Raw genomic sequence first — 21541 nt, forward strand, 5'->3', positions numbered from 1 at the left:
CCGGCCCCCCCGCACCGCGCAGCCGCTCCAAGTCTCTCCGCTACTCTGCCCCTCTACTATCCGGAACCTCTTTATTTCTCTTCTCGCGAGCAGTTACTTCACTCCACCCCCTTCCCTCCCTGATCGTATCCTTCCGCTTCTCCGAGCCCCTTTCTGGAGAGTTCTGTGTGAAAGGAGAGTGAGGAAATAGTCCCTGTGCCCGAGCGGGCCCCATCACCAGGTGCTGCTGCCCCTCCGCCCGGCTGCCCCGCTGGTGACTATTGGGATGGTGGCGGAGTGATACGGCCTCGGAGGCGGCAGCGCATAAAGGGCCCGCGGTGTGATGCGGTAGCAGCTGCGGCAGCGAGCGAGAACCCAGCGGCTGCCGGGGAAACAGAGAGTGAGGCCCGCCCGCCGCACCGAGATAGCCGCCGCGCCGCCTCCCAACAGCGCCGCCACCGCCGCGCCCCTCCCCCCGCGAAATAATCCCGAGCGAGCTCCCCTCCCTCCCCCGCACCGCCCGAGCCGCGCGCCCCCCTCCCCGCGCCGAGCCCCTCACACACACAATGGCGCTGAAGAGAATCCATAAGGTAAGGGCTCCCGGGCTGGGGTGTCGCGCGCAGGCAGGGCCCGGTCGGGCTCCGGCTCGGCCGCCTAGGAGAGCGGCTCTCTCCTGTTCCCGGCCGCCACCTCGGGCTTCTCGTTCCCTCTCGGCTGAGCTCAGGCCGCAGCTAGGGGCTGGGCCTCGGCTGTGCGGTAGGCCCCGCGAAGGGCCTGGCCTCGCCCCCCGGGGAGCGCAGGGATCCGGCTCCCGTGTATTGGGCGGGGGGTGCTCCCTGGCTTCCTCCTTTGCTCCCCATCAGGGGGCTGGAGGCGGCCTCGTGGGGAGGGAGGCCGGGTGGGGGGCAGCCCGCCCCCCCTTACGTAACCTCGCTGGCAGGGGCTACCCGCGCAGGAGCTGGGCCTCCCCGGCTGCCCGTCGGCCCGTGTGAGCTGCGCCGAGAGGGAGCCTACTCGGGAAGGGGCTTCCCGCAGCCCCCGAGCGGGGCTCCGCGCAGGCGGCTCTGAATCGGGAGCCAGCCGACTGGCGTGGCCGAGGTAGAGGTGTTCGTTGTCGCTGTCAGCCCCGCGGGCTCTGGCTGGCCCTGGGCCGTCCCTTCTCAGCCATCGCGAGGCGAACCGGGCTGGCCTGAAGGGACCCCTGCACGGGGCGGTTTGGGGCTTTTGCATCTCTTTGTTGTTTGGAGTGTTGAAGACCCAAGTAGCGAGAGAAACGTAGCCTAGAGAGAGGAGTGACATTGTTAGAGCAGAAAGCGAAAGCTGAAAAAGTGACGCTGAGGGATTGTAGCCAGACTCCTCAAACCTGCGTTTTTATCAACACGTATTTAAGGTCAATAACTTTTCTTGACTAAAGAGAGCCATTATTAAATCTTGAACGCTTTGCCTTCTATTAGGGGGTTAGTGCTCAAATATGCACCCACAGAAGCTGAAATTTGTAATGGTAAACAAGTAGAAAAACCTCTTGATCTTTTATGAGTTGAAGGACCAAAATCAACTATATTTTTTTTAAACTGGGTGACAAAATCTGAGGCAGAAGAGAATCCTGTTTGCTCACTTAGTTACATGATCTCTGCGTAATCCTCAAGTGTAAAAAGTAAACTAATTTTGATTATTAAAGTTAAACAGATAAAACTCTAATACAGGGAGTAAGAATACTGAGTAAGAAGGCAGTATTTTTTAGTCACTCTAAGCAGAAAGCCTGTTAGGATCTGAGGAAGGCCCCAAAAGTCTCCCTCCTCCATGGAGGACATGTAAGGTGCTGCCCAGGAGTTTTCTTTTGAGGGTGAAGGTAATCCTTTTTGTAGGAGTTGTTATCTAACCCCAAACCCTGGAACTCAGGAAGTCCTTCACAGGTGTAAGTTTGCTTTTGTTTAACTTCAGTGTTGAGTGTGGCAACATTACTTGCTGTATGAGCTTGTATTTTTCCTCAGCTGGAAAATTTACCCAGTAAGAATTTTAAACCTTCTAGGGAAAGCCTTAATTGAGCTTTGTAACTGTTGTATCTAGTATATTGTTACTCTGCACAAACATTTTGGGTCTGCACAGTTTCAGTTTTAATTTCTGTTAATCAGAGGCTACGCTGTATCAGATTCTTGTATTTTGGAAGGTGGATTTTCATAATCTATTCCTCCCTTTTCATCCCCTATACCACTACTGGGTTGTCTGTTAGTGGAGGGTGAAGTGACCATAGTTGTCAAACTGATTAGCTGAATTCATTCAGCTAGACATAATAGTACAATGCTATTGTTCGTTTACAAGTTTAAATTCTTAAGTAGTCATCCCCATAGTACCTAATAAAGATCTGCAAAGGACAGCTATCCAAGAGTAAACTATTGAGGAATCTTTTGCTACCCTACTTAGTCTGCCAAACAAATGGAACACTTCTCCAAAACAAAATCCAGCCCTGAACTGACTTTTAAGTCCAAGCCCCATGTGTGCAACCTTCCTGTGTGTTTTCAAGTGTGGATTATGTGTTTCAATTCTAACTCAAAAGTTGGATAAAGTGTATAGCTGGTTTCAGAGTAGCAGCCGTGTTAGTCTGTATCCGCAAAAAGAAAAGGAGGACTTGTGGCATCTTAGAGACTAATAAATTTATTTGAGCATAAGCTTTTGTGAGCTACAGCCCACTTCATCGGATGTATTCAGTGGAAAATACAGTGGGGAGATTTATATACACGGAGAACATGAAACAAGCCACAAGTCCTCCTTTTCTTTTAGCGTATAGCTGGTGGCTGATGTGGAGATCTTTGATGCCATTTCTGTTCTGATGCATCGAGCAGTGGACTTGCATCACAGATGCAGACTAACTTTTTTCTGCTGTCATTGCATGGCATTTGTAAGTGTTCAGGAAGCTTTCTTTTAATGTCTTCCATTGATCAAATTAAAGTAGCTCATTGAGTGCCAAAAAGCACCACTTCGAAAAAGCTTGTAAGCTTAAGATATGTCTACATGGGGAAATTTATTGGCATAATTATACCAGGTTACCTACAGCAATATAATTCCCCCATGTGGACCTGTACTTAAGGAGTAAGAGTGCCTTCTTCTGGTATAGCGTATGTTGCTTTGGCGGAACTTTTGTGTCTTAAGATAACTTGGAAAAAGGCACTCTTCTTCTGGAATTAAACCACTATAGTTAGCTGATAATTTCCCATGTTGAAAATATCTGTGACTTTGCAGATATGCTAAGGGTAGCACTGGGTCTACGCATGTTCACCAAACTGATACACCTGTCAAATACCATTTGGATTACCTTTGCTTTCAGCTGGGTTAAATTCCAGTTTAATTGGTATCATTTCAGTCTGCACCAGTCTAATGCCCCTGTAGAAAGCACTAAAATGACAAGTGGTTCAGACAGTTCTCTCCCAGTGGCCTTTTCAAAGTCTCCTAGACTCAAGAGTCCACTGTCTCTGCGGGTTTGTGCCAGGAACTGAGACGTACCCAGAGGGAGTTCTGGCCAACTGTAGAACAGCACTAGCGTAAATATCATGCAGAACACTAGTAGGCATGGTTAGTGTAGACTTTATCATTTGTACTTGGCACTTTCAATGCTGAAGTCTAGGCTGAAGTGGTTAGGTCATAACATGGCTCATTCACTCAACCTTTAATTCTTTGTGTTTTAACAACTCAAGACTTGAAGAAATTTCAGTCCTTGTTACAGATGGAAGACTGAAACTGAATAACTGTTGTTTCATCTGTTCAGGAGGGTGTTGGTATGGTGGCTGCCCATGAATGCTGGTCTCATATTCCAAGATAATTATAATTTTGGGGAAGGATGGGGCACTTTAAAATAGCCATATAAGCCAAATGTTGGCCATAGACAATTTATCTCTATAGCAACTAAAACTACATATAGCCTTTTTATTCTAACATAGGAGGCATTCCAGTAGAGTGAAATGCACATTCTAAAATGCTAACTTTAAATAGGGGGTTGTTGGGAGGGAAACCAAATCCCTTTGTGTGGGAAGGGCTCCTAAGCCATAAATTTCTACAGAATTCAAGCTTCTATTGAAAAAGTTTCTAGCGCTTTAAAATATTGTGACGCTTAGGCCGTGTCTGTAGTGCTTTGCAGTTTGGACCATGGGGAGTGAATAGCAGTGTGCGCTAAAGTGCTGTGCAGTAATTCCTGTGTTGATGCTGCAGACGCTAACATAAAGGTTTGTACTTTGCACTGAAGTAGTCCTGGAGAAGCAGCAGAATTCTTCATGGAGAAGACCTCCCTTAAAAACCACCTCAGAAGCTGGAATAGCAAATTCTCTCTCTCAAACTTTACTAGAGGAGAAAGTTGTGAGAAGTGGCTAATGTAGCAGCAGTCCATAGACTTTGGAGTATGGGGTAAGGAAGATGAAAGTTCTTAGCTACATTAGGAAATAGGGGTATCGGTCTCTGGCCTGTAGAAAGATGTTCATTGTAGGTAAGGTGCTGTGAACTGGGATTTGAGATATCAAGGTTCAGTTCCTAGTTCTGCCACAGAATTTCTTTGTGACACTGGGCAAAGTCAATTTGTCTAATTTGTCCTTGCCTTGAAGCGGGGGGTTGGGTGGTCAGCTCACTCATGATACATTCTGATACTGTGGGGATGGGAGTTACAGAAGTACTTATGTTTGTGATCCAAAAGTTGAAGCCACTGATCAGTTTACAAGGACAGTCCCCTGGTGGGGTTATGGCCTGAGATGGCCTCTTGGGAGTCGGGTCACTTCAGAGGGAAAAGCAAAGTTGCTTGAAGTCGTGACTGTCAGGAGTTGTAGATGCTCCTAGAAGGTCTTATATGAAGTATGAAATCCGATACAGTGTTCACATCTCATTCAGCCCGTATCCACGAGAGAGACTTGCTTTGGAGTTCTGTATTCTCTAGTCAGAGTGCTTTGAAGAAATGTTAGTCCTAAAACAGATGAAGTCTTGGATAAATTAAAGGCTATAAGATAAACTGTCAGATCTCTTGGGTTGTGTTAGTCTGTTCCTTGCAGAAAATTTTCCTTCAGGTTGCACAAGGGGCAATCTCAGCAGACCTTATCTATATGCCTGCTGGCTTACATATCTAGAAAGTTTGGGAAGCACTTCCCTGTTGGAAGAAGCTGATCTTAGGACAAACCTGAGAATGTGCAGGATGACCTCAAACTGGTCAGGAGATCCAGAGTCTCCTCCTTCCTCCCCACTAACTGGGGAACACTTGTCCCAACTCTTTCAGGCAAGGGAAAATATTTTGCTTGACGTCCTGTTCACAGTAGTGTGCCAAATTCTAGCTCATCTGCTTTTCATGGATTCCTTATGGGAAACATTGAGAAATGATCTTAGTTCTGTTGAAGAAAAACTCTAGAAGCGATGCCTGAGCTTTACAAAGGGAAAGGACTTTTATTCTAGTATTTCCTTATCCCCAAGAGGATCAGTAGTCTGTGGCTAGACTCTGGATCACTGCAAACATCTGAAGAAATCAAAATCTGTAGCTTCTTTGCAGAGGATAATACCTACAACCCACCCGAAGGACAGCTTTAGGGCATCTCTGCTTTGGAGGTAACTTATCAACATGTGGAAGCACGGAAAGGCTCAAGTACCAGCTCTGATTCAAAGTGGACAACAGTAATTGCCAGCACAAGGTGCTACCATCAGACCTTGTTGTAACCAGAGAATTGAATCACTGGTAACTGAATGAATTGCTTGAGTTAGCTCAAGCGCAAATCACTGTGTGCACTAACTGTGCTGAATGAATTTAAATTTTGTCCTGTGTTCACACTATACTCAAACACTTTCACTTGTAATACCCTGTGGGTACTTATCCTACAACTCCAATTCTGCTCCAGAAGCAGTGCATTTTGGGAGACTTCAGAAGGCCACTGATGTATTGTGGGACAGTAGTGGAAGGACTAAGTGAACCATATCATCTGAACTGGTGTCAGTGTGGATTCAGATAAGTCTGTACTGGTTAAGCATTAACTGGTTATTTAGACTTCAATTTTATTAAAATTCAACACCAAAGGGAGACTATATAAAGCCATGTGCATTCTTGACATATATTGAGACCTATACAAGCAGGTAATAAAATTTAAAAACGGACCAAAGCAGCAGTATTCATCAAAACAAGATGTCTATATGGAAATAATCTGTTCTTCCCACTCCTCCATTCTGGAATCCAGGTCCAAAGGCATTTACAGGTGTAGAGTAACTTGAGTCAGTGGGAGAAGGAAGGTTATTTGTTATACCCTCAACCTATAGAATGTAGGGCTTGTCCTGGTAATGTGCCCATATACTGTCAACTAATAGTCGATGTTCTGTGGCCAGGCACATGAAATAGTTTCTGTACAAGTAATACGACTGGTATGTAATCCCTTATCTGTTCTTTCCAGAGAATATGTTTTTCAGAAAGTTGGAAGTTGCTCTGACCAATTTTAAGGTACAGGCAAGTTTCCTTCACTATTCTGTTTACCATACCAGCAACTTTGCCTAAACTTCACACTTGCCTAATATTAAATCCTTAATGAGAGCTACTCTTTACTAAGGCTGTGTGGGGAACAATTTAGTTATTTTGGCTGCATAACTTTAAACAGCTGCACCTATTATCTTCATAGATCTTGTTTAAATTCTGTTAAAGTGAACAGTAACTCGAATATCTGTGGGGTTGAAATTCAGTAAGTCAAAGCTACAGATGAAGGTGAAAAGAGAATTTGCTTTATGTCCCATGAGGGATGTTTCATGGTGATCATGAGCTATGACAGCAAACTGTAAATTTTCTGAGGTTTATAGTACATAGTACTTTAAAGCTTTGCTGGCAAAGCTGGTAGAGTTTGAAAGCACACAGAGAAGTAGATATGATTATTGACAGCTAGGCACATGCAGAGCTTATAACTTCTACGAGAAATAAATGTGGTTCCTAACTCTTACAAATAGTATATGTTGGCAAAGAAGCTCATATCTCCAGCTGATGGTATTAATGTGGTTTTAGCAGCAAAACTGGTGGACCCTGTGACTTGCATAAGAACGGCCATACTGGGTCAGACGAAAGCCCAGTATCCTGTCTTCTTATGGTGGCTAATGCCAGGTGCCCCAGAGGGAATGAACAGAACAGGTATCATCAAGTGATCCATTCCCTGTCGCTCATTCCCTGCTTCTGGCATACGGAGGCTAGGGACACCATCCCTGCTCATCCTGGCTAATAGCCATTGATGGACCTATTCTCCATGAATTTATCTAGTTCTTCTTTGAACCTTGTTATAGTCGTGGTCTTCACAACATCCTCTGGCCAAGAGTTCCATAGGTTGACTGTGCATTGTTGAAGAAATACTTCCTTTTGTTTGTTTTAAACCTGCTGCCTCTTAATTTCATTTGGTGACCCCTAGTTCTTGTATTATGAGAAGGAGTAAATAACAATTCCTTATTTACTCTCTCCACACCAGTCATGATTTTATAGACCTCAATCATATCCCTCCTTGGAAAAGACGACTAAGCTGAAAAGTCCCGGTTTTATTAATCTCTTCTCATACGGAAGCCGTTCCATTTCCCCTGATCATTTTTGATGCCCTTTTCTGAACCTTTTCCAACTCCAATATGTCTTTTTTGAGATCGGGCTACCACCATCTGCATGCAGTATTCAAGATGTGGGCATACCATGGATTTATATAGAGGCATATGATATTTTCTGTCTTATTATCTATCCTTTTCTTAATAATTTCCAACATTTTGACTGCCGCTGCACATTGAGTGGATGTGTGCAGAGAACTATCCAAAATGACTTCAAGATCTTTCTTGAGTGGTAACAGCTAATTTAGACCCCCATAATTTTATATGAATAGTTGGGATTATGTTTTCCAATGTGCATTACTTTGCATTTATCAACATTGAATTTCATCTGCAATTTTGTTGCCCAATCACCTAGTTATGAGAGATCCTTTAGTAGCTCTTCGCAGTCTGCCTGGGACTTAACCACACTGAGTACTTGTGTATCATCTGCAGATTTTGCCACCTCACTGTTTCCCTCTTTTTCCAGATCATTTATGAATATGTTGAATAGGACTGATCAAAGTACAGACCCTTGGGGGACACCACTATTTACCTCTCTCCATTCCGAAAGCTAAACATTTATCCCTAACCTTTGTTTCCTATCTTCTAACCAGTTACCAATCCGTGAGAGGACCTTCCCTCTTATCCCATGACTGCTTACTTTACTTAAGAGGCTTTGGTGAGGGACCTTGTCACCCTAGTTAGAGGAGAGACACCACTATTATGTTTTTGGGGCTTGGGATAGGACTGTACGACTGTGGGTTAAGTTGCAGAATACGTCTGGTCTTTTTACATCTGTTCTAGATAGACGTTAACCTTGATCAAGCTCTTGATGTTTTTCAGAAGTTATGAGGATTTAACTTAGGACTAGTGGTTCATGGAATCTCTTGCAGGTGAGCTGGCAGAACTTGAAACCACATTCCTCCTGGAGGCTAGAGGGTTCTTAAAAGGTGTTATAAAGATGAACTTTATTTCCATCAGCCCTTCATCTGAGGGTTTATTACACGTAGTGCAGGTAAACTGGTAGAGCTAAAACAATGAGGAGTCCAGTGCCATCATTAAGACTAACAGATGTATTTGGGCATAAGCTTTCATGGGTAAAAAACCCACTTCATGAAAGCTTATGCCCTAATAAATCTGTTAGTCTTTAAAGTGCCACTGGACTCCTTGTTTTTGTGGATACAGACTAACACGACTACCTCTCTGCTAAAGCTAGTAACCCTCAAGAACCATTTGTCAGGAATTAGTTTTAGAATTAGTGTCAGCAAGATGGCAGATTTCATTATTCATTCATCTTGGATCAAGGTGCTTAGAAACTGCTGGAGGCTTTAGTGGGTCTTGTATCACATGTAAGTCTCTGGCATACGTGGTGACAATTTTTGTGCCAATTGACCCATAACTGAGTACTTTGAGCATCTCGAGTTAAGATCACGCTTTATAGTCTTGAATCATTCGTTTTAGGTCATGGAAGCCCAAACAGATTCTCAGACTTGAAAAGTCAAAGGCATCTAGAAATGATGCACAGATTCTAAATTCTGGAACTTTGCTGGAAGTGCTTTTTAAGTATTGTGCACCATGTTTTCAAAAGGCAGACAACCACTTGGGGCAGGCCCATTTCTTAAGTGTGCCAAAAATATGAGCACCCACCAACACTGGTTTCATGTGCAATTGTAACTGCATGGGCAAATGCAGCTCCTCTCAATTGTGGGGAAAATGATTAGTGGAAATCAAACTGCCAGCATGCTGGTACGAACACAGTGGCACATAAAGATTACTAGTGCCTCTGCTTTCCCAGCAGATCTTGTAATCTTAGTCTCTTCAGGGTTCAAAGTCAGTCATTTGCCTACTGATGTTAATATGACCAGATCTCTAAAGAGAATGTCTTGTGGACGTTAATTCCTCATATTTATCATTCTAAAGGTTCAAGAACTGTGATATTACTTTTTGCTGAAGCAAGGTCTGAAATAAAGGACTTGGGTTACTTACATTTACCAGTTTCAGTGAATTTATGCATCAGACTGCCCCAGTAGTTTATGGCCTGTATGTGAAAACTCAAATAAGGCGTTGTAGTTTGTGAGGGAGGTATAGTAGTGGTCCAGCTATACAAGTGCATAGCTAAGATGGAGTAGGTGGGTTGAAGAGTGGTAAGAGGGAGGTCTAGTCTGGGGTAAAAGATATGGTTGTGGGGCTTAATTTTGAGTATGATCAGTCCTAGATTGGTTTAGTTACCTCATTCAAATAATGACACCATCATGATATAGACCCCCTGTCACTTTAAAGGTATCTCAGTCTTTAGTCTTTGTTTTGGGTTAATATCTATTTCAAAGTGAGATAGTCAGGATTGTATTAACCCCTAGGGTCCTCGCTGGGATTGGGGTCATGGGGTATCATCACATACAGCCTGAATGGTGTGGATCGAGCCCAGTGCTTGCATCAGAGCAGTCTGCAGTGCAGGAGGCCTGGGTGGCTCAGGCATTCAGCTAAGCACTTGAGACTTTGAGGGCTGCTGCTGCAGTTACAGTGGCTGGGGCAGAGTTGTGTGACGCTGCTGTTAGGGTGGCAGGGGCATGCAGCCACTAATACTTATAGGGCTTTATTGTGGGCTGCCAACACTATACCATACAAGCATTGGTGGTTCTGCTGTAGTGGTGCATAAAGGGGCCTTTCTTGTACAGGACATAAGAATGGCCATACTGGATCAGACCAAAGGTCCATCCGGCCCAGTATCCTGTCTACTGACAGTGGCCAATGCCAGGTGCCCCAGAGGGAGTGAACGTAACAGGTAATGATCAAGTGATCTCTCTCCTGCCAGCCATCTCCACCCTCTGACAATCAGAGGCTAGGGACCCCATTCCTTACCCATCCTAGCCTTCACAACTTCCTCAGGCAAGGAGTTCCACAGATTGGCTGTGTGAAGAAGAACTTCCTTTTATTTGTTTTAAACCTGCTACCCATTAATTTCATTTGGTGGCCCCTAGTTCTTATATTATGGGAACAAGTAAATAACTTTTCCTTATTCACTTTCTCCACACCACTCATGATTTTATATATCTCTATTGTATCCCTCCTTAGTCTCCTCTTTTCCAAGCCGAAAAGTCCTAGCCTCTTTAATCTCTCCACTGACAACAGGCAGTGGGTTTTCTACTGCTTGTCTTCAGGCTGGCCGGAGTCCCTGCAGCTCCCTCTTCTGTCCAGTCAAGGAGATGGAGGGGCAGGGATGGGACCTCAGTCCCATGCGACTCCAGAGTTGTTTTCAGACAGCATGAGGTGCATAAGTCCTTTTGCTGGCATGGAGTGGGGCTGAAGCATTGCTTTTCCTGAAGGGGCACAAGCTTGATGAGCAGCACATCTTGGAAACCCCTCAGCCTGGCCTGAGGAATGGTTGTAGGCTCCCCAGCAGATGGTAGAGATCACTTAAGCAAACTACCACTGCCCCAAGCACAAGTGGAGCCATGGGAGTCCCTGTGTAGGTATGTACATACAGCCTAGGAGAGACTTAATCCAATTTTGGAAGCATTTAAACTGTGGAATACTTGAGAACAGGATCTGATCTAAAAGCCTTTATTTGCCCCTTGTGTTGCAAAGTCACAGTACAGAAATGAAACAGCAAGTAAATCTAAATAAAGCTTCACTTCCTTTTGTTAAGTAGTATATTTGACCCTTAATTAGATGTGGGCTTTGTTAAACTGCCTCTCCAAAGATGGTAGGTAGGGGATAGATAGGGATTTTAAAATGTACTTTAACTTTTGAAAAGGTATTAGCTATATATCCATTGGTGGCATTTACATTGCAAGCTTTCCTCCCATTACAGCTACCTATCTTGATTCTTGCTCTTCAATACCACTGTTTCCACATAGGCCTCAAATACTGTCAGTGATCTGACTATAGATATTCAAATGTGGGTTAGTCCTACTAAGAACCAGAATGAAAGTTTTAGTGGAGCCAGTTTTGATTCAAGGCCTCTTTTTAAGGCTTGTGTATAAACCCTGGCAGGCTGTGCTATGGGAGGTAGAAGTTAAGTCATAAAGGATTTATTTTAGAGACCTATTCTAGTGACATTTATAGAGGAAACGTGCGTAAATAGGTTACTGTAAGTAAATCTTTGATGGAACTGTTTAATGCGAATATTTCTTGATTTATTAGATGACTGGTTTCAGTTCAGTTGTAGCTAAAAATGTAATCCAGTGTCAAAGTATTGATTAGATTAAAAACCCACAATACACCTCTACCCCGATACAACGCAACCTGATATAACACGGGTTCACATACAACGCGGTAAAGCTCCAACACGCTGTTCTGAGCAGCATGTTAAGGGTGCTGGGCCGGGACCAAGGGGTTGGCTAAGGGGCAGACGGTGTTGGGGGCAGTCAGGGGCTCTCTTCCCCTCCCCACGCCCCCAGGGCCTGGGGGGGGCAGTTTTGGGGGCCCCGCAGTCCCAGAGTGGCCCAGGGGATTAGCGGGGGGCTGGGAGCAGTCCGCTTCGCTTCCCTTGCCCCGGCTGTGTCGCTCAGGGATTTCTCCCCCCTGCACTCATCGGAAGCGGAGCAGCCTGGCCCCAGCCCACTCCACTCCGCCAGCTCCCAGCTGCTGTGCTCCGCTTCCCGCCGCAGGTGGGTGTGGAACCTATCCCCAACGCAATTCTCTCTCACACCACCACAACCACCAAGTGACATGGCTGGGGCAAGAAAAGCAGAGCTCCGCTTCCCACCGCCGGTGAGTGCAGAGGTCTTCCTTTCCCCAACCTCCCTGCACTCACTGGTGGCGGGAAACGGAGTGCTGCAGCTGGGAGGTGGCGGAGTGGAGCGCTGCTGGTGAGCGCCTGTTGGGGCGGGGGGGGAGGTGTAGATAGGGGTTGGAGCAATCAGGGGGCAGGGTGTGGGGGGTTGGGTGGGGTCCTGGGGGTGATTAGGGATGGGGGTCTCTGGAGGGGGCGGTCAGGGAACAAGGAACAGGGGGACCAAAGCAAGTTGGATATAACACGGTCTCACCGTGAGATTTTTTTGTCTCCTGAGGACCGCGTTATATCGGGGTAGAGGTGTAACTTCTGGATTTGCCAGAAACTTGCAAATAGTAGAAGGTTCTTAAAGCTGAGTTTCCATATGAATGCTTCCTGGGCGATGCTTCTTTTCCACTTGTTCTTGGCTGTTACAACCTGAACAATACTTCAGCAAAAGATGATTTATATTCTGTAAATTTCATGGAAAACTGTAAGCAGCAGAGGTATAACTGAATTTCTGAGGAGGCACAAAACCCTGGATGTGAGGAGGAAAGGAAGCTCTGTTCCTCTCCCCAAATTTGTTGTCATCCAGAAAACAATAGTCCGATGCTGCACTTCTCTCAGCAGTAGGGGCTTGGGAGCTCTGAGTTTTCCAGACTTGGGTATGAGAAGGAGCAGAAGTTCCAAGGGGAAGACTGACCTCTCTTTACACACACACACAATGAACCCTCTGTTTATGGGGTAGGGTAGAGTGTGCTGGATCTTGGTACTTGGTTAAGCATAGTCTGACTAGAAAGAAGCGTGGTAGATGTTCCAAATGGAAAATAATTTCATGATGTTTATGTAGCATTCTAGGCAATAAACCAATGCTGCCAAAAGTTAACTAAAAGCACAATACCCTAACCTAAAATTCTCAAAACCACCTTAATGCTTAATCAAAACAGCTAATTTATAACACCTTGAAATTAAGGAGTTCAGTAAATGCAGGGAAACTCGTAACAAGAACCCCTTTTGGCACTAAACCTCTCCAATCTACCTAACACCTAGCTCATAGCACCTTTCTTCAGTAGATCTGAGTGCTTGACAAAGGAAGTCAGTATCTATCCCCATTTCACGGGTGGGGAAGCTGAGTCAGAGACCTAAGGTCACCTAGCTTGTCTGTGGCAGAGTCAGAAATAGAACCCACATCTGAGTTTGTTAGTAGCTCTGTCTACTGGGCGGCACTGCTTCCTGCTTAAATCCCCAATACCCTGAACTGTAAGAGAAAGTGTCTCAAACACAGTAAGATGTCTAGGAAAATCTAGTGGGACCAACTTGTTAACATTTGGATTATCCATGATAATCTATTACTTACATAAAATGTAAATCTGTAATAGTCATTTTTGGAAATCTTCATAAAGCATGCAACTTTTAGGATTTTTTTATTTGTGTTCTGGACTGAAGTTCAAAATTCTGTGGCTACTTAAAACTGTATTGAAATTCCTTCAGAAATGTTCTGAACCATGAAACGCTGACTCCAGCGCCCATGGGAGCCTGAGACTTCCAAAATGAGAGTCTTCAGTCTAACTTGACCATTGGTTGGGCATTTAGTACACACTCTTTACTTTCTTTAAGTTTGAGGGCTACATGCTTGTCAGCAACTTCATGCATAACAAGTTCAAATTCTGAAGATAACATTCTTTCCCTAGTCTGTGGGAGTGAAGGAGGATGGGCCAGCAAAAAGGTATCTCTGTCCTTAATGCTGTAGATCGTGCAGGGAAGGTACTGCTACTTCATACACTGAACTAATAGCTGCTGGTCACTACAGCAGAAGCATGCAGGTAACTTTCATTTCCCTATTCGTAGGCCATTTTTACCTTTTGGGTAAAGGTCTGATTTTTGGGAGGTCTGGTATGGATTAAGGCTGTGTTCCTAACGTCCTTTTTGTTACATGGCCCAGGCTTAAAAAGTGGGATTTAATGTCACCTATTTTAACTTTGTGAACATTTAAGAATGCCCTATCAAAGCACAAATAGCTAAATGGAAATAACTTGAAGCAGGATAATCGACTTTTCAGACCTGATTAGTTTCTATATTATCTGAGATCCTATCCCTAATTTATTAAAATGGTAGAGAACAATCTAAAGGAAGGAACTGAAGATGCAAGTGCAAGGAATTTAAGGCTAAGATGGAACATGGTCTTCTGAGTATGTTGGCTGAAAAGGAAGCTAGTTCAGCACTGCTTACAGGGGACAAAAGATTGATGTCATGAGTGTAGGTTTTGGTTAAACTTCAAAACCAACTTCACATAGTAAGAAATTATCCTCACCAGATAAACAAAGTTTCATTTGAAGTTTAGGAATACACCATTGAGGGAAAAGTGCTGCTGAAGTACCACTGTCAGTCTTTTGTTAGGGAGGCAAAATGTGATTTGATTTTTGGATTAAGTGAAACATCAACTGTCCATCCATTCTTTCTTTTAGGAGTTGAATGACCTGGCACGTGATCCCCCAGCACAGTGTTCAGCAGGGCCTGTTGGAGATGACAGTAAGTACTGCCTGAGTAATAAGGCATCTAGCATGCACATTCATAGGCAATACTGGCACTGGCCTCCACTTTCTTATCTCTAAAATGGGAATTCCTAACTCACAAGAGTACAAGTATTTCCTGAAGCTGGAGAAAGTCTTATCTGAGTGGAAAATCGTAAATAATGCTAGATGTTACTCCATGTACGCTTCCAGATACTACTCCAACACCTTAATATTTTTCTCCTGGTAGTGGAGATCTTCCAGTCACTCTTTAATTATTGCAGACATCTTAAATTCTCTTGTATGAACAGTGGAAAACATGACTTACTGCTACAACAGCAGGTAAAATGCTGGAGTAGCTATCAGAGTTCCTATCTAAACCAGCAAGATACCCAGACTTAACATCTCTTGTGATGCGTTATCTGCCTTTATATAGAGGATGCAGTCAGGACTACGGTGTATACAGGAGCAGCTTTGAAATAAGGTTGTCACACTAAATATAACCCTTACATAAAATAATATAACCTTTGCACAAAAGATGCATGACAAGAATCTTGGCTTAAAAAAACCCCTTAAAGCATTAATAACAGAAATGCATTGTTGTAGTTTGATACAAATTGCACATCCCCAGTTACCTCTACTTTAGCCTTGAAGAGGGCTCCATATCATCCTCTCTGAGGAAGAATGTGAGGGCACATTCTTAGTGTGGTCAAACAACTTAGACACCGAAAGAACCTCCATCCTCAATCTCCACATCAAGCTATGGTTGTATTAAGGGGATATCTGGGTCATACTTGTGTTTTTTTGTTTTGTTTTTTAAAGTAGGGAAGAAAAATTGGGGATCCACCATACATATTAAAACAGGATGTTAACATCTAGGAGTCTGACTTCTTTTAGAGCAGTGGTTCTCAACTGGGGTATGTGTACCCTTGGTGGGACGCAGAGGTCTTTCGGGGGTATATCAGCTCATCTAGATATTTGCCTACTTTTGCAACAGGCTACATAAAAAGCACTAGTGAAGTCAGTACAAACTAAAATTTCATACAGTCAGTGACTTGTTTATACTGCTCTATATACTCCTGAGGGTATTCTGTGCCAAAAAATTTTAAATTCTGCACACCATATTTTAAAATTTGACAAATTTTATTTGTCAGTAAATAAATGTGGAGGCTCCAGCATGGCAGTGGGGAGCACAGGCCACTGGCTCTACACTGGTAGATCACCCTGTGCTCCCTCTTCCCCCTCCCGGAACATGGGTTCAGTGGTAAAGTTGCACCTGACCCTGACACAGTACAAGGACCAGGACTGTCCCAGAAACACCCTGGGGCCCTGCCCCTCTGTGCCAAGCATGCTAGATGCAGGCAGGCAGGCTCAGCCGAGCAGGGTCAAAGTATGGATGGGCTTAGTGAGGGGAGATCCGGGTGACCGGGTTCTGTGTGGGGCAGTATGGCTGTGGGTGGCCTGGTGGTGGTGGGGTTCCAAGTGCGCGGGGAGATCTGGATGAACGGGCTCGTTGGGGGTGGGGTCTGAGTGCAGACACAATAGGGCTCTGCAGGAGGGTCCTGGTGAAGGTGGCTGGGGCTTGGTGGGGGGTGGTGTCTGGGTTTGGAGGGCTCAGCTGAGGGAGGGGGGGTCCAGGCACTGGCTTGATGAGGTGCAGGTCTGGGTGCTGGCTTGGTAGGGTTCAGTGAGGTGGGAGTCTGTGTGTGGGGAGCTAGTGAGGGTCATCCAGGTGCCTGTGGGATGGGACTTGTTGGGGTGGGGGTTTGAGTGCAGGGGGCAGTCTGGCTGCAAGGTGAGGTCCAGATGCAGGGAGGTAGGGCTTGGCAGGGGTGGGAGGGTCTAGGTGCAGGGGAGCTCCAGATGCAGAGGGTGAGGCTTGTTGCAGTGTGAGTTCGGGGTCAGTGGTGGTTCTGGGTGCAGGGTGTGAGGCTTGGCAGGGCAATCTGGGTATGAGGTGGGTCCAGATGCACTGGGGTTGGGTGGATGGGGGAGCAGGTCCCCATACAGTGACCCCCTTCCCTCCCCCCCCCCAGCTGAGGAGCGATGGGGGCAGGACAGACTCCTGGACAAATTCCTTTCCACACAAACATACACATTCACAGGAAGGTAGGATATCAGACTAATGGTGGTCTAGTCCAGTGTCCTGTCTTGAACTCTGACTAACATCTTGCAGAGGAAGCAAGAAATGCCAAAGAGAATATTTTATTAAATCTCCTGTGTGGGAGAAACTTCTTTCTAACCCCATAAAGTTTTTGCCTATGTCCTACAGCATGCGGTCTTATATTCCTTTATAGCAGGGTTTCTCAACCTGAGAGTCACCAGCTGGGCTCCCTACTCTGAGCATTGCGACCTGTTGCACATAGTTGCAGCGCTGCTTGGGTTTGGCCAAGCTCTCTCTCTGGCTCCGCATCATTATGAAAATCAGGCCAAATTTGTGTGAGTGGTGCTCTGACCCCCTTTGCCAGGTCACAATGCCACTCTCATCAATCCAGGCCTAGCCAGCTCCTGTCAGGGGATCTGGGTCAAACCTGAGTGGTGCTGTGACCTCAAAGGTTGTGATACCTGAAGCGGGGAGCTGAGCCCACCCAGACCCATGGGACAAGAGCAAGGAGGGGGCAGCTGGGAAATACTGGCCCCGATGTAACCCCTGCCCTGCAACCCTGGCAGTCTTCCATATGCCTGCCCCCATCCCAAGCCCCTGAGGTGGTTCTCCCTCATAGTTGGATGATTCCTTCTGTCATACCACCTCTTTACCCTCTGCCCCCATGGGCCTTATGTGGGGGCTGTATTTTTTTGGGGAGGAGCTATTGGCTCGCCACCTCTTTGCCCCATTCCTTCTCCAAACCCACAACTCCTTCCACACTATACCCTAATCTCCCCACTTCACCTCCAGGTCCCCAAATCTCACCTGCCCCATAATGCCATTTGCTTCCCTGGGCTATGGGGGAGAGGCTATTTTTGGGGTATCTCAGCTTGCCACTCCCAGTTGCCACTGTATGAGGTCCTCCGCTGTTCACATCTGGCCAGAGCATCTGGAATCTTAGCTCTGAGCACCCTGATGGACCCCTGCAGGGGAGGGGGGACATCTGGTCTGGGGTAGCCTCGGCATGGGAGAAATCTTTGGGTTGTGACAAGCCATCAAGGTTTACAAATGTATTTTGAGCCCAAATGTTGAGACTTGCTGACTTTTTAGCAGTCTTTTATCCTGGGCAACTCTAAACACTCTACATAATGTACAACCAATAGTCAAGTGCATAACCTGAACTAACCATATACGTTCTTTGATCTACAGCCAACTTACAATCCCTCTGAAATATCAGTCTTTCGTATACTCATACTCTTCATGTTTGTTGCCATTGTCTTAACACTAAACTTAGACCTAGAGCTTGCAAATAGACCCATGCAGGCAGACCCTTACGCCTGCCTGGAGCCCCAGGGCTTCTGTCTAGATACTGTCTTCCCACACACCTCCCTACACATCCAAAATTGGTCTAGTTTCACTGTTAGGGCCTTATTAAGTCTGTCTGAATCTTGTATTCTAAGTTGTTACTTGTACTGGTACCATGGTACTAGAATTAATACCTCAGTATCATTAGAACTGAAAGAAGCTAGCAAAAAGTACTAACTTTGTGCAGTTGATAACTTGTACAGTCAGTTTCACTCTTTGCCTGTATAGTCGGTCAGGCTTTTTTCTTGCTCAAACTTTTCTTTAGATTTTTTTTAAAGATTATTCACTCTTGTAGCTTAAAAACTAGTTTAAAAAAAATCTTGTCAACTGTCCCTATGTAGTTGAATATTTGACCTTGATCTTGTACAATTGGATGTGTAGCAGTGTAGATTTGTACTGTAGCAAAATGTATGGTGTCTTATAGGATGGGAGTATGGATAGATGGTATGTGAATGGTTTGATTTAGACTTCTAGGGATTGCATTGCTGGTGTGGTACTAAGTATTTCAGCTCATGTAAGTGTGGAGTCTTGGGCCTTCATGTAGGAGTTTCCTGGCTTACTACACTACCCCAGGGGTGAGCAAACTACAGCCCATGGGCTGGATCTGGCCCACAGGCCGTTTTAAGTCGGTCCTCAAGCTCCAGCTGGGGAGCAGGGTCTGGGGCTGCTCCTGGAAGCAGTGGCATCACCCTGCTCCTACAAGTAGGGGCAGCCAGGGGGCTCTGCTCTCCACACTGTCCCTGCCCCAAGCACCACCCCCGCAGCTCCTATTGGCTGGGAACTGAGGCCAATGGGAGCTGCAGGGGTGGTGCCTGCGGATAGGGAAGTGTGCAGAGCTGCCTGGCCACCGCTCCCCGTAGGAGCCGGAGTGGAGACATAGCCACTGCTTCCAGGAGCTGCTTAAGGTAAGTGCTTCCCGGAGTCTGCATCCCTGAGCCTCTCCGCGTGCCCCAACTCCCTCTCCCAGCCCTGATTCCCCCTCCTGCTCTCTGAACCCCTCTGTCCCAGCCTGGATTACCCTCCTGCACCCTAATCCGCACCCCCATCCGGAGCCCTCCCCCTCCCTTCGCATTCTGTTTCCCTGCATGAGCCAACTCCTGCACCCTGAACTCCACATTTCTGTCCCCACCCTGGAGCCTGTGCCCTCACCCGCTGCTGCACCCCAACCCCAATTTTGTGAACATGTATGGCGGGCCATGAAATTTCTATTCCCAGATGTGGCCCTCTGCCCACCCCCGCTCTACCCCTTCTTCAAAAGATTGTTTTACATATGCATACGGTTTACTGACCAGTGCTTTGGTGATTAATGGCAAATACTTGAACTTTTTCAGATTAGAAATTATAGTAAGTAACTTGTTTTCCTCTTTTCAGTGTTCCATTGGCAAGCTACAATAATGGGACCGGTAAGTATATGAATTTCACAACTCCATGTAAAGTTGATTCTCTTGAAGTTGATTCTCTTCTAATAATGATTCTTTATTTTAACAGAATGACAGTCCCTATCAGGGTGGAGTATTTTTCCTGACAATTCACTTCCCAACAGATTACCCTTTCAAACCACCTAAGGTGAGTGGCTTCTATAAATCTACATGGTGGTATGTTGTATAGCCTACATCGGTGAGCCTAAACTGAAATTTCCCCTCTTCTGCAGGTTGCATTTACAACAAGAATCTATCATCCAAATATTAACAGTAATGGCAGCATTTGTCTTGATATTCTACGGTCACAGTGGTCCCCAGCACTAACTATTTCAAAAGGTAACTAAATGAGCATTGGAGGTAATCTTACTTTTGTTAAATTATCGATTTGGATTTATTAATGTGAAAAACTGTTGCCTGCCTATTACTGATTACTCATGTGGTCAACAATTCTAGCTCAATATCTAATTCCATGAGTGCTGCATATACTTTTCATATAGAATCTTAAACACTGTCCCTATGGTCCAGTTACACCAATGAGTCCTTGATTTATCCCAGTGATGTAAGCAGAGGTAACTCTTATCTCATTACCCAGTCTTGCTCGTCTCTAGCTTTTGTTCAAATCCATTTGAACAATGAACTTATGTTTAGGAGTTTAAGAACATGGGGCGGGAAAGTGCCTGTAGTGATGAATTTTCATACTACACTGATGACTAGTATAAGCACTTTCCAATAGTGTGCTTAGCAGTGTGACTATGCATCTGTCATGTGGTTTTGGTTCTCTTATCTTTTCTCCATGGGGAGATGCATGTGCATTGGAGAGTCTGTTGTTTTGGTAGGTTTTTTACTTGGAAGGGAATAATTCATGGTGTATAGGTGCTATTCTAGAATAATATAGCCATATCTAACAAAACAAGCTGTTAAAATCAGACTACTTAAGTCAATTTACATGAGTAAAACATCTTAAAGCAGACTTCCTTTATTCAGAGGAAAACATACATAGGGACAAACTCTTATCTTTTAGTGTGACTCGATGATAAAACCATGGAGGCATGGGTTTGCTAAGATCATTGTTCGAAAACAAATTGTCTTGCAATATTCTCAACTACTGCCCTATGTGTCCTGAAAAATCTCAGCTTGGTATGTCCTGTTTTTATGACCATCTATGCCATTGTGTGGGGCACATTTTGCTTTCTCTCAAACTAGAGGATCATAATTTGTGAAATATTGGGCAAGTAATACATCACATGTTAAAGGGCTATTCATGTTCAATTTGACATAACCTCTCTCTCCCACATCACTACATGGGAAGAATGAACCTGGAAACCCTTCTCTCTAAATGTTCACCTAATGCTGGTGGTGGTGGTCCATGAAGGCAGCTCCTGCTACCTCTTCTCTTGTGTACTGAAGCTCCTAATGGGGGCAGTTAGGCTAGCTCACTTCCAGATACTCTATAATATATAGTGTGGCCTTCAAGAACCTGTATGTTTGTTTGCAGAAGCTGTTGGAAACAAAGAGCTAGTACCACATGACCTGCTGGCTCACCAGGGATCACGATTAGTTCATGAAGCTGAAAGTTAAATTATCACTGCTATGAAGTGAAGATCCAGCATCAACAGGGAAAATAAGCTAGATCTCAGTCTTCTGACTGTCAAATTAAAATCCCAGTTTCCTTACTTATGACCTTTGCCTACAGAAACTCTGATCACCATCTAGTTTTCTTTGTGTACTTTAGCACACAGAGCTCAGTCTTCTCCAAAGCTAATACATTTTTCTCTATACAGGGAGGATTCTAAAAGGAGCAAAGAGTATAAATAGCATATATAAAGTAGAAAAAAGGAAACTAGAGAAGCTGGAAACAAAACAGTTTAAAGTATAAGATAACAGGACAATTGCAAATGGCTGGTTTATGTTTAATATG

General features: G+C 45.0%; 1 protein-coding gene across 3 annotated transcripts in view; it reads left to right on the forward strand.

Moving 5' to 3' along the window:
- Window positions 1–221: 221 nt before the first annotated feature.
- Window positions 222–21541, forward strand: part of UBE2D2 (ubiquitin conjugating enzyme E2 D2) — a 45644-nt gene continuing 24324 nt past the window's right edge. Inside the window, exons 1-5 of one of the 3 annotated variants that reach the window (XM_084636969.1) lie at window positions 222–569; window positions 14707–14770; window positions 19574–19605; window positions 19691–19768; window positions 19854–19959. In XM_084636969.1, the coding sequence (XP_084493095.1) occupies window positions 546–569; window positions 14707–14770; window positions 19574–19605; window positions 19691–19768; window positions 19854–19959 (304 nt within the window). In that variant the 5' untranslated portion in view covers window positions 222–545. Of the gene's footprint in view, window positions 570–934; window positions 1078–13934; window positions 14065–14706; window positions 14771–19573; window positions 19606–19690; window positions 19769–19853; window positions 19960–21541 lie in introns of those variants that run through there. The other 2 variants (XM_084636971.1, XM_084636970.1) reach the window with 2 other exon arrangements.

Source organism: Lepidochelys olivacea (genome assembly GCF_965140295.1).
Source record: "Lepidochelys olivacea isolate rLepOli2 genome assembly, chromosome: 8".
NCBI lineage: Eukaryota > Metazoa > Chordata > Testudines > Cheloniidae > Lepidochelys > Lepidochelys olivacea.